We start from the raw sequence: 12,965 nt of genomic DNA, 5'->3' as shown, positions 1-12,965 counted from the left end.
TAATTATTTTCTTATTAGTATTTCAGGTAATTTGTAATCATAAACGTAAGCATAAGCATAGAGTCACTAAAATTCACTTGTATTTGACGCTTCTAATGTTTAATTAATAATATCCCATCATTATATTTTGGATTATTATTATTATTTTTTTTTTAAATAATTGCTTCTTTACCTTTTGAAATAATTTGCATGCAAAAAGATTGGGACTGTTTTTCACTTTGATCATACGATTATCACATCGATTATTTGGATGTAGCTATCATATCATTTTTCTAGTCAAGATGAAAAATTAGGGTAGCTAGATAATTTAATATCACATATGTTGTTACTTATAATATATTTCTTTTAATAACGTTGAGCTCATTACAATTAGAAAGTGGGAAAGAAGGAGAATTTTGAACTTATTACAATGTGGAGAAAGGGGAAGCTGGTAGACTATATCACACACACACACACACACACACATACATATATATAGGTTTGCCAATAAAAGGAAATTTGCAACTTTTTGCACAGCTCAAGGGTGTTAAAGCCAGAAAATCAAAACAAACCAGATTAATGTTTTGTGGTTATGGCGTATTTTTTTTAAAGTTCAAAGGATAGTAACACCAATTTAAATTGATAAATGATATTCAAAAAAATTGAAAGATAAATGCTACAATGGAATAAAAATCTATTTATTTGACTCAAGCTGAAGTACAAGACGACGTCGTCAGCTTCCTATTCGCTGAAATTGTTATCATAATTTGCCCCGGTAGACAGAGACCTAATAATTGGGTTTTATTTATTTATTTAAAAACAAAAATCCCTGAAAATTGAGATAATCTCAACATCATGACCAGCACACTGCAAATTGAACATCACTTAAACGATTTTCCTCCAACCTTCACCCAAAGGCCACAACCACTTGCAGAGTCTTGCCATTTTTTTTTTTTTTTTTTTTTTTCCAGTGGAAGAGGTTTGGAACAAGGTGACTATGAATTGTGTATGGTAGAAACTCGGAATTGTTTAACTTGTTTTGGAATTCAGTATCAATATTTTCTATCTGTAAAACGTTATCATGGAAAGTATACACGTACAAAGATTCTTCGATGAATCATTTAACAAAATAACATTGTTAAATATCACCACATACAAGAATCAATGATTTAAGCTTGGTGTCTCCGCTTCTTAACGTCCAAGCGCAAGGATAGCATTGAACCCAAAATTCATTTCCTGGACCAAACGACAAGTTGAGTTCTTCTCCTGACTAAGTCGTGTCGATTTTGTTGTCTTCACTTCCAGATTTTCCTGGTATTGAAAAGATGATCAGAGGAAACTGATAGAGAGTCACCTTCTTTATATATTGAGCAATGGCCGAGCTAACTATCTCCTGAATGGTAAACTTTGTGACTCGGTCTGGACCAAGCGTCTCCAAAAGGAAGCTCAGTGGGACCTAAGAACAATACTAATAGATAAGATAAATCACACACCTAAAAGTTCTCCTTTTTTATTAAATTTATAATTCAGCAGCTTCTAAGGAAATGCAAACATAAAATAGGGGGAAGAATCAATATTTTACACCAAATCAAACTTTGAATAAATCATGACCATGCAATTGGAGGGATAAAAATGATCATCCCGTAACTTGCGGCTTTAACAAAGATACTGAACCCACGCCAAGGTCAAACGGTATAGAAAGTTTATAACAAAGCCTGAGATCATAAACCACTCATCCGATTTCACTGTGAGAATATCCAAGCCATGAAAAAGGCGAGGAGGAAATAGATTAGATTTTTGTTAACTCAAAAATTCATAAGTTAAGACCGAAAGAAAGCAGAAACTGGTGACAAATAATCACAGCTTAAGCCACGCACAACCAAGGAGGGTCTTCAACGTATTAGTTACCTCCTTTTCATTTTTGAAATCCTGTAATTGGAGGTGCTGTGCGACCCAAATTTCTCAAAATTTGTTCAAAAATCCTTTTCACCTCATCACCAGTTATGTCCACCCTTATCTGCGAATTGAATAGTATGAGATAAAAACAAAAAAGAAAGTAACTCAATCATGAGGTTCCCAAATGTATCCTCATACAGTCAAATTTTCTAGCTCACAAATTGGTATAAATACCATGCTACATGTTAGCAGCAGAGCCAAATATGAGTGGGGAGCTTATAACATGGCATGAGTTTTAATCGTTATGCAAGTTCACTGCATCTTATTATTGTCCTGAGACTCTGAAACTATCTTGGCGTTCTCCACGGTTATTGGCACTTCGGAGTCCTCTTGATATATATATATATATATATATATAAATTTTTTTTTTTCTTTCTGGGAAAGAGTCCTCTTGATCTTCAGTGGATGCTCCAGCACCTGCATAACCAATGTTACAACCAACCAAGAATAAAAGTTGCAGGAGATAAAAGAGAATAATAAGTAACTTCACCTGAACCAGCAGCAGATATGGGTTTGATCAAATTTCCATTACCTCTCTTGTGGGAACTACAAGATAACAACGACCAAGAAACAATCTATCTATCAGTATTTGAACCACAAAACGTAATAAGAAAAAAAAATTGCGCATTGGATTGAGATGATTGCCATGAATACACCATTGGTTTCATGGACTGAAGATGGTTGCCATCCAAAAAGCAAAGGAGAGAGATTGAAACAGTTTCAATTACCTAGTAAATAGACTATGTCGTTGTCCATTATTATGAAACCTGATGCTTGTGGTGTTTCTGCAAGTAACAACATGACCACTGTAGCTTCTAACACAAAACTGCTGTACAATAAATATATACATACAATAGTGCTCAGGTGAGGATTCTACAAAATATAATATATAATATATATTTTGGGTGGTCACCACCCAAAATCCACAAATTCGTTATTCAAAAAGATTCTATATCTACAATTAGTTCATTATTCATCTTTCATGACCAGCCTTCGTATTAAAGCATATTTCACATTTTTCTCGGAAAACAACCAAGAGTGTTGAAAAGCCGAAAAACTTAAATAAAAAGAAACTCCATTTTGGATATAATTAAAGATGAGAATTTTACAGTGGGTCACTTTAAAACCAACCCAATTAGCTATCAAAAAAGGCCAAATGGGTGAAATGAGAAGCTCTGACATTAGGAATTCCAAGTTTTTGAAATGGCGAAGGAATTATCGTCATCCTCATAGCTGACGCCATGCTTGGTTGGTTGGTAGTGGTGCTCTGCCACCAGAAAACCAAGCAGAAAGATTTGTGTCTTCAGAATCAGGAGGATCATTCGTCTTGTTAAACTTGTATTTTTCTGAACCTTATCTCTCCTAAAACGTCGTCGTAGTCAGAGTAAAAGACGTTTTCTTTTCTTTATTTATTTTACAGAAAATGAAATACAGGACGACGTCGTCAGCTTCCTATTCGTTGGAAACGTTATCATCATTTGCCCCCAATCCTTTTGGGTACGGAGACAGAGAGAAGAGGAGGAAGAGATAATGGAAATAGGCGTAAAAACTGTCCTTTTTCCTTTAAATCCCAAGGTAATAATCAAAATCTCTTTTCTTTCCGGTTTCCGTTTCTTGTTTAAAGAAAGAAGCTTGTTATATTGCTATATAGCTCCAAATATGCAGCGTTGCATTGCTATATTTTTGTGTCTTTCAGAACCTGGTGATGTTCATATATATATATATATATATATATAACTTGCATGATTTAACTTTTGCAGATAATAATTGGGAATCAAAGGGTAGAAGGTTGTGTCCGCAACCTTAGTTGGAGAGGAACGTGTCCCTCTTTCCAAAACAGACATTTTGCTCCACAGTTAAGCACAAGGCAAGAAAAAGAGCATGAATAGATTTTTTTTTATGCCTTGGTGATGTTGATTATTTGCCATTGCTTGCTTATTAGCAATCTGTGGCATTGTCTTAGAAAAGGGTTAGTTTTATTTTGGTCATAAACTAGTAAGAATTGGTTATATTCCTTGTTTCCTTTTTAATTGTGCAGGAGAAGTTTCCAGATTCTTCCTGCCACCTTTGCTGTATTATCAGGTCCAGACTAAATTATTGCTCTTGTGCCAATTCCCCAGTCTCGTTATTTTTTCTTTCTTTGTCCAAAGCTGTTGTTAAGCATTCTGTAAGATAATGTTACACTGACTTCAGGTGCCAAAGATGCTGTTGAGATTTCTCCTTCTGAGTTTGAGAACTTCTCTGTTACTGCTGAATCTACCAATGAATCTGGAGAACTCAAGGTATATTAAATGCTTTTAGTATTTTTGGATGTTCTAGGTGGAACTAAAACATCTTAATAATGCAAGAACGTCTAATAATCTGTGCTATGAATATGATGATAAATTTTATTGTACTTCGTTTTTCTGTTGAAAAATAGCAACATTAATGCAGATAGTATAATTGGTCTACGTGATTATGTATTTGACGGCAAGTAATGTTGATGCATTCTGTACCCAGTTAAGCATAGAGGTTTCCGGTACCACAACCCAAACAATTTTTGATGAAGTTTTTGACAAGATGGTTGAGGAAGCCCAGCCAATCCCAGGATTTCGAAGAGTTAAAGGAGGTGAGGTTTTTGAATGAAGTAGACAATTGGAAATGTACAAAGGAAATCTTCAGCATGACTTTTGCCTTAAATTTATAGATAAAAGTAGTTTGTTATCTACCTTCCGTGCCTTCTTTCAACTGGTCTGACACATACTTTCCTGTATATTCTTCCCTTTGCTTTTCCAACAAATGTGGACTACCAGGAAAAACTCCAAATGTAAGTTTTTGCTCCTACTATATGCTGTTTTAATTTTTTAACATAGTCTTGATAAGGATCAGCCAATGCTAAATGAAGAGTATTAAACTGGCCTTCATGGGTTGCATAATTGTTAATTTCATTTTTCATTATCACCACTGCTAGGAGAGTGAAAGATAAATTTAAGCAAGTGGAAGAATCACCATTTTTTTAACAGTCTAGATGATACATGCAGCTCAATGATCGGAGAGTACACAAGTGGTTGGTGGGAGCAATATGCAACATAACTTTTTCTTATTTTCATTCTTTATCTTTTGAATGTGATTTAATCACTCTTCTCAGGGCTTCTGCAATAGTTGGGCTCCTGGGTGGAGTTTTCACAAACTTGAGCATGCGTGCACTGACACCCAGAGTGGTTTTGTCAATAAATAGAACTACTTGGAAAAAATAGTACTTTTCTTTTGAACCTCAATATGGACAAATATTTATGTGCTTATTGGAATGTGCGTCTGTCTATGTGTGTTTGTCGGGGCAAAGGTAATAGAGAGAAGTGATGTATGTAGCCTATAGATATAATGGTTAGACATTCAGTTTTGTCAAAGGTACAGACAGTTGCATTTCTCTTACTTGTTTTTTGGCAGATACCCAAGAATATTCTATTAGAAGTACTAGGACCTTCAAACGTCTTCAAGCAAGTCATCGAGAGAGTAATAAACTCTACTATTGCTGAATATGTAGAAAAGGTACTAGTTATGCAATTTTGTTTGGGACTCCTGAATTTGATATTTGATTGCTAATGGTTCATCTGAAATATAGTCGATATTGTTGATGGTATATCTTTTGAGGTTTAGTAAAAATACAGAATAAGTTATCCCATTGTATTTATTAAAAAAGAGCTTATGATGTGCTAGTTTATATTTTCTTTCTAAATACTGCAGGGAGATCTAAAAGTCAGCAAGGACTTGAGAGTGGAGCAAAGCTTCGAAGATCTTGAAGCCATGTTTGAGGCAGGTGAAGAATTCAGCTTTAGTGCAGTCCTGCGGCTTCAAGAAATGAATTGAACTGTCTGTAGGTACTTTGTTTTGCCAACCAAGTTGTTATACTTTGTTAACTTTATTCTAAAGAGTATCTTATATGCTAGCTATACTGCTTAGTTTGAAAATAAGGAGTGGTAAATTAATCGCATCAAAAATTTTATGAGACAAGACAAACTTTATTGTTACAGCAGAAAGGAATTTGGCCACATACATATCTACCCAATTTTGGAATTGTGTATATGGATCAGAAAGCAACCCACAACTTTTCTTTCTGTAAAGTAAATAATTTTTAAATAGTCAAGAGTGTATGATTCTGAGAATAAAGAAAATAAAATTCCGAACTAGACAGAAAGTTTATAAAATGATAAGACAATAACCCATTATACTGTAAGCGTTTAACAGAATAAATTGTTTTACTCAAACAGAACTTATACTAAGAAAACAAAAAGCTCCTAAAAGAGTTGGAAACAGGAAAAAGGAAAGATGGAAGGGGAAACAAAAGTTACAATATGCCGTTGAGCGACCATGCATACGGTCAGGATTCAATCATCTCCCACTGAAATCCATTATTACCTGGTCACTTGTACTATCATAGCCATTGTTTGTAATATTGCTAGTATTGTCTTTGTATGCAGTGGATGTCTCACCAAGCAAGTATTCAGTCTCTTCCATATAATTATTAACCCATGAATGCTTCTCTATTATTCTTAATCCTTCTAATTCCATTGCTACTTCTTTCATTGCAGGCCTATCCTCCCCTTTAACGTTCAAGCACCTTTTTGCAAGCTCAGCCACTTGTCTAAATTGAGTCTCATTTCCCTTTTCTGCTACATGACTTTCTAGTATTTCAAACAATCGACCCTCCTTTAAGGAAAGTAGGAAATATTGAGCTAGACTTCTCTCTTCTTCTGTCCTATCAAATGACAGAACTCTTTGTCCAGTCAGTAGCTCCACAAGAACAACTCCAAAGCTATAGACATCACTTTTCTCAGTCAATTGGTTGGTGTGCAAGTATTCAGGGTCTAAGTATCCAAGAGTTCCTTGCACCATTGTTGCTACTCCAGTTTGATCCAGTGGAACCAACCTTGAAGCTCCAAAGTCAGAAATTTTTGCAGTGTAATTATCAAGAAGTATATTTGAGGGCTTGACATCTCTATGGATGATCGGTATTGAAGCTGCAGAGTGTAGGTAAGATAGCACTCCAGCTGTATCAGCCGCTATTTCAAGACGAATTTCCCACAATAACTATGATGCTTTCTCCTTGTCATGAATATGCTCAAAAAGGGTTCCGTTTGGAATGTATTCATAAACAAGTAAGGGAACTTCTGTCTCTAAACAACAGCCCAAGAGTTTGACCACATTTCTATGGTTAATCTGGGAAAGAACAATTACCTCATTGATAAATTGTTCAATTTGGCTTTGATCCACAATCTTGGACTTTTTAATGGCAACAATCCTTTTGTCTGCTAAAATTCCTGTGTAAACCGTTCCAAAACCTCCTTGGCCAATTATTGAATTGTCAGAATAATTGTAGGTAGCTATTCTTAGCTCTTCTTCTTTGAAGATTTTGACTCTTCCATTAGAGCCATCTGGTTGGTAGAGCCGAGAGAGTTGTTGTTGTAGAAATAATCCACCATTTTGCCGAAAGAACTTTTCTCTAAGCTTGTTTAGCCTTCTCTGCTTGAGAATCAAGTGTATCAAAAAGCTAACGAGTAAGAGGATGAAACCAATTGCAATACCTACATTTGGAAGGAAGTGACAAGTCATTTACAAAAATCAAACGCCTTTTACTTTTTATTCTTTTTAGTGTCAAAATTTGAATTTGGGATCATTGCCCAAAAGGACAAGACAATTTTTTGTTCCTCCGTTTCAAGTAAAAATTAAGAACAAATGCTATTTAGAAAAAATTTTAAAAACATTATAATATTAATCAGGTGATAATCACTTACACCATAAAAGACGGTTTCGCATTTATGTATATACATCTTTGTTATAAATTGTGTGTATGCTCGCCATGTCAAAGGCATGTAAGGTCAATTATATGTAACTCATCGGCGATGGTTGATTATATGATTTTATTATATATAATCCATTGATTGTAACCAGTGTATCGAAAACATTTATATATTTATATATATATGTGTATATATATAGTCTTCTGTCAAGGTGTCAACATATATTTGGGGATCTAACAGTTTATTAAAATACTAAAATTTTAAAAAAATATGTATAGCCAATCTCTCTTCAAGAGATTCTTATAAGTTTTCTATCAACATCTTTTTTATTGGCTTTAATCTCTTTAAAAACCAAAACAAAATGTATTAGGAATTCATATAAGTCTAATAAAATAATAAAATTTTATAAAGATAAAATAAATCTTATTTAGAATTCATATGAATTGCCAATAAATTTTAAATTTCTAATAAATTTTAAATTTCTATCAAGGGCAAATAAAAAAAGTTTTAATAGAAAATTTATTAAGATATTTTAATGAATATTTTAATAAAAAATTGGCTATATATATATATATATATAAATATAAAATTTTGATGCAATGGGCATCTTTCCCCAATTATAAGTGTGGTTGGCAGCGTTAGACACCTACACTATTAGGAGCGATTTACTAGAACAAATTTGTGTATAAATATATATATATATATATTGAAAACCATTGAATTATATTAATATGAGTTTAGTAACATACTAAAATTTTATTTAAAAAAAATGAATCTATTAAAATTTGATAACTTATAAATATAATTTTAAATTTTAATTTTTAATACTAAAAAATAAAAATTTCATATTAAAAATTTTATTTAAACCTTATTCTATATATATATATATATATAATCTCATCCTCCAAACAGGCAAGCCTAGATATCCATATTGCAGGACGAGTAAAATCGAAAATCAACATCTCACATGTTGTGGGACGTTCACTAAAAAAATAAAATATTTTCCTCTCTCTTTCTTTCTCTCTCTCTCTCTCTCTCTCTCTCTCTCTATATATATATATATATATATATAATATATCTTAGTTCAACATATCAAACAAATAAATAAATATCATATAGCATATAATATATGGTCATTACGGAAGCAACCTAATAACAATGTTCGTACTCCTAAAAGAGGAGGAAAGGAAAAAAAAAAGGCATATAATGTATGAAGACATACCAATGACGGCCATTTATGGAAATTTATCCTTTTTGTTTGGGTATGATTTTGGTTCTGGATTGCAACCCGCTCCATATTTTCTCCCATCTCCACTCCAGTCTGCGAGGCAAGAACAATTATAGCCGCCTTCCTCATTAACACAGTAACCAATATCGGAGCAGTTATTGAGATTTGCATCCTCGCATTCATTTATATCTGCAAAACGTTTCAATATATATATATATATATATAAACACAAAAATTATATACCGTCAATATAAATCATAAATTAAGGCCGGCAATCTGTTTAATTTAATTTTTGTTACAAGTCATGTTAGTGAGGATTCCAATTATTTTGGTGGATAAATTACACAAACACTTCCTCTTGTTAAATTTTTTTCACATTTTCACTTCCTTTGACATTCAAATCCTAAAATTTACAGGTTATTAAATATTAAATAATGGAAAATACCTTTAATTGTTTCAAGATTCCCTAAAACTAATATTAATTGCCCAGCCACCATTAAGTGAATCTATGTTGACTAGTAGATAGCATTATTAATTATTGTTGAAAGATTGTATATGTTCACTATAGTAAATTTGAGTATATATATATATATATATATGTGTGTGTGTGTGTGTGTGTGTGTGTGTGTGTGTGTAAAGTGTGGGATTTATTGCATTTTACTATTCTTACTTAGTTTTACTATTTAGGTTTTTAATTTCAAAAGTTGTGATATAGATAATCGCTTTACAATTTGTTACTTTTTTTCTTTATCATTTATAATAATTTTCTCCTTATCTTAGTGTCTCAAATCCATGACCTCTCAATCATAGATATAAATAGTCTATCAACTTAGTCAATATCAATTTACAATTTGTTGCAATTTGGATCATGTTTGACTTTGATTAATGGAATATTAAAAGCCATCTCATATAGCTTTCATATGGGGTATTAAAGTGCAATTTTCTGAAAAATAAGAGGATATTATTTGGGATTAAATGTCATTTAAACCCTTTTAGTTTTGTATAATTACATTTATAATTCTTTTACAGTAAAAATTAATTGAAAAAACTAACTCATGAATTTTGAATATAATTTTTCATAAACAACTGTAACTATGATAAAACTGGAGAGGTTTAAATAAAATTTTCCCTATTAAATTGCAAAATTTAAAAACTAAAAGCTATTAAATTGCATTGGTTAAAACATTTTAATATACTCTAGTTTTAAAATTTTACATTTTGATACATCTAGTTTGAAATTTTATATATTTTAATATCAATCACATGATCTGCACATGAAATGAACGTTAGGCCTTATTCGTCAGTTCAAAGTCAAGCATGATCCAAATAACAATAATTTGTAAATCAAAAGTTTAAATTACAATTTTTAAAGGTTGATGACTTAAATTGTAAAATTATGAAAGGGGAAAATACAAAAGTGTAATAAACATTAAAGCTAAAAAATATGAATGAAAATTTGTCCTGCCATCCTTAATCCTCTTGGAAATCAGTCCCTAATAAGGTAGGTAATTCTCGGTTAAAAGGCCATACCCTTGGTTAGGGTCTTAGTAAGAATGAGGATTATATTTTTTTGGCCCCATATATATATATATATATATATATTCCATATAATAATAATAAAATATATATTTATATTAATATGAATATATTCATATTGAGCTGGCAAGGTACGAGGCAGGCTATCCCGCTCCGGACCACACGGTTGCCATTTCTAGTAAAAGATAACAGTAATAATTAAACAAGGTGGTTGTGTTTATTTACCATTCTTCTTCTTCTACATTTTTTTTTAATTAGTTAATTAATAGTCAATATGAGAAATAGGTAATCAATAAAAAAATACGTATAAAAAAAATATGTACGTATAAGTACCTTGGCAACCCTCAGGTAGATATGGGTTTCCGTGAAAACCCTTGTTGCATAGGCAATAGTATCCGGAACCATCGTCAAGCTTATGGCTTATGGTATTAGCCCCACATGTCTGATTCTGAATATCATAACTTATTGCCCAGTCAAGCACCAGAGGCATCTTCTCCTGAGGAAAACTGTGAAGAAAATGAGGAGAGAAATTGAATTTTCTTTCTTCAACAATGAAGGCGTAGGTGCAGTTATTAAAACGGATTGAGGTTTCATGACTTTTAAAGCTATAAGCCCTGACTGAAATATTTTTGAGTCCTTGGCGAATCTGGGTCTGGCAGCACCCAACACCAGAGCAACTTCCTTCTTGCACCTTCTTCATGTTATCGCACTTAGACATGCACCCCAATGAATACTCTTCTTCCTCGTTTTGGTAACCATTGAGGTATGCGTAAGAGTCACAGCCAAGGACCGTGAACTTGTTCTTGGAATTAGAGATAGTAAACAAGGGGACTGTGAGGGAGGACCGGTCCTCACGAACTTGTGTACCATTCTTGGCGTAGCAATCCTCGGCCACGTATGACAATATGCTTATCTCATGGTTTTCGAGGGAGATGTCGGTAACATTAAGATTTTCACCTAGAGTAGGGTATTCGAGACCGGATGTGTTGTCACATTGGATAAGAAATGTTTCGGTGTCCAGGGCACAGCTCTCAGTCATGCCGAATGGATATGGAATTTCTACACCTCCACACCAACCCTTGCAGCCTGGTAGATTTTTTGGATAGGTTGCTGCTGCTGCTGCAGCGGCCACTGCCAACATTAATGTTTTGACAGTGGTACTTTAGCTGAAGCCCATGGCTACCGTTTTGATTTCGATCACCAGAAAGAGTGCTTGTAATTTTCTGAGCTATGTATATAAATATATATATATATATATATATATTTAACTCGATCGGTGCACACAACAATACAAGGAGTCTTGTTGTTGCCTTGCTAAGGAAGAGAAAGACCCAAGTCAATGCAGCAAAGTCATTGGAGGAGTTGCAAATTTATTTTCTGCATGCGCGTTGGGTCCTATATAATTAATTTTAATCTCTGTCGACATAGAAAGCTACACTGGCTCACTTTACAAGTTATGACCCGTTGACGGACTTGGTTTTCTATGCTTGAACCCAATACAACGGCGGTCATGGAGTTTAAAACAAAGTAGCTAGCTACACTTGCTTTAACCCCGGCCGTATTTAATTGTCTTTTTTATTAGAATGAAGTTCCAACTTATGATAGAGATCGAGGGTGGTCCTACATTCAAATGCAGATGCAGATGCAGGACAAATATACTACAGGAAATTTCGTCGAGTACTATCTCGGTGGCACTCTCACAGAGTACCATGTAGTATGAATAGTAAAGAGCATGTGACAAGTATCCAGTGCCGTATGGAAGCTTTTCTCCAAAAGTGAAGATGGAGTCCTTTCTTTAGCCAATATAAACAATGGAATCGAGAATACTCAAGTCAAAACCAATACATGAACTTCCAAGTTCGATGGGTAGGTATAACTTTCTTAACAGGAACGAATTTTCCAAGTTATGTGGGACCGCAATCACTGTTAATAGGTCATCCTATATTTTGTAATTTTCCCTTTAAATATTTACCCTCTAAGGCATTAGCTAGTAATCTAGGACCTGTAGATAGTTTTTGAGTCTCTCATTCCATGGAGTGAAGTATGACTACAAATTTTAGGGTCCAAATTAATGCAGAATGGATCAGAATGGATCACTCCTAACAAATAACAAATAACAATCTCAGCCACAAAATTGCTCAGCCCATGAGAGAATGAATTTTGGTAAGGTGGTGCTTGTTTCCCATGCAAACCCATGGGACTCTACATGGTTAATCTGGAATAGCACAATTACTTCATTGATAAATTGTTTCATTTGGCCTTGATCCACAATCTTGGACTTTTAATAGCAACGATCTTTTTGTATGCCAAATTTCCTTTATTTATAGACTGTTCCAAAACCTCCTTGACCCATTGGCTGCATCGTCATTATAGTTGAAGGTTGCTCTTTCGCGAAGATTTTGACCCTTCCCCGGTATAAACTTTCTATTAATATTTGTGAACCGATGTGACATTTAATTCAATAAGAGATGTGTAAGCATTACAGCCAT

At 33.6% G+C, this 12,965-nt stretch overlaps 1 protein-coding gene and 2 pseudogenes across 3 annotated transcripts; 1 reads left to right on the top strand and 2 right to left on the bottom strand.

Annotated features, from left to right (window-relative positions):
* Positions 1–1,004: 1,004 nt before the first annotated feature.
* LOC112493131 (uncharacterized) lies at positions 1,005–3,178 on the bottom strand (annotated as a pseudogene).
* Positions 3,179–3,355: 177 nt separating this feature from the next.
* LOC107406063 (uncharacterized) lies at positions 3,356–7,187 on the top strand. 3 transcript variants are annotated; one of them, XR_007241219.2, is made up of 10 exons: positions 3,356–3,510; positions 3,696–3,802; positions 3,974–4,017; positions 4,129–4,217; positions 4,435–4,543; positions 4,728–4,741; positions 5,362–5,463; positions 5,659–5,792; positions 6,183–6,291; positions 6,504–7,187. XR_007241219.2 is itself a non-coding variant. In XM_016013172.4 (9 exons), exons 1-8 carry the CDS (start codon positions 3,466–3,468, stop codon positions 5,779–5,781), a joined length of 633 nt encoding a protein of 210 aa, XP_015868658.3. In that variant the 5' UTR covers positions 3,356–3,465; the 3' UTR covers positions 5,782–5,788; positions 6,504–7,187. The 3 variants fall into 3 exon arrangements, 2 of the variants coding, with proteins under 2 accessions (XP_015868658.3, XP_015868651.3); XM_016013172.4 differs by lacking the exon at positions 6,183–6,291 and having other exon boundaries at positions 5,659–5,788; XM_016013165.4 differs by lacking the exon at positions 6,183–6,291.
* Positions 6,298–11,646, bottom strand: LOC107405687 (putative wall-associated receptor kinase-like 16; annotated as a pseudogene).
* Positions 11,647–12,965: the final 1,319 nt, after the last annotated feature.

Source organism: Ziziphus jujuba, chromosome 1 (assembly GCF_031755915.1).
Source record: "Ziziphus jujuba cultivar Dongzao chromosome 1, ASM3175591v1".
Taxonomy (NCBI): domain Eukaryota; kingdom Viridiplantae; phylum Streptophyta; class Magnoliopsida; order Rosales; family Rhamnaceae; genus Ziziphus; species Ziziphus jujuba.
The sequence above is the reverse complement of the archived record's forward strand: the minus strand, read 5'-3'. Positions and strand labels throughout refer to the sequence as shown.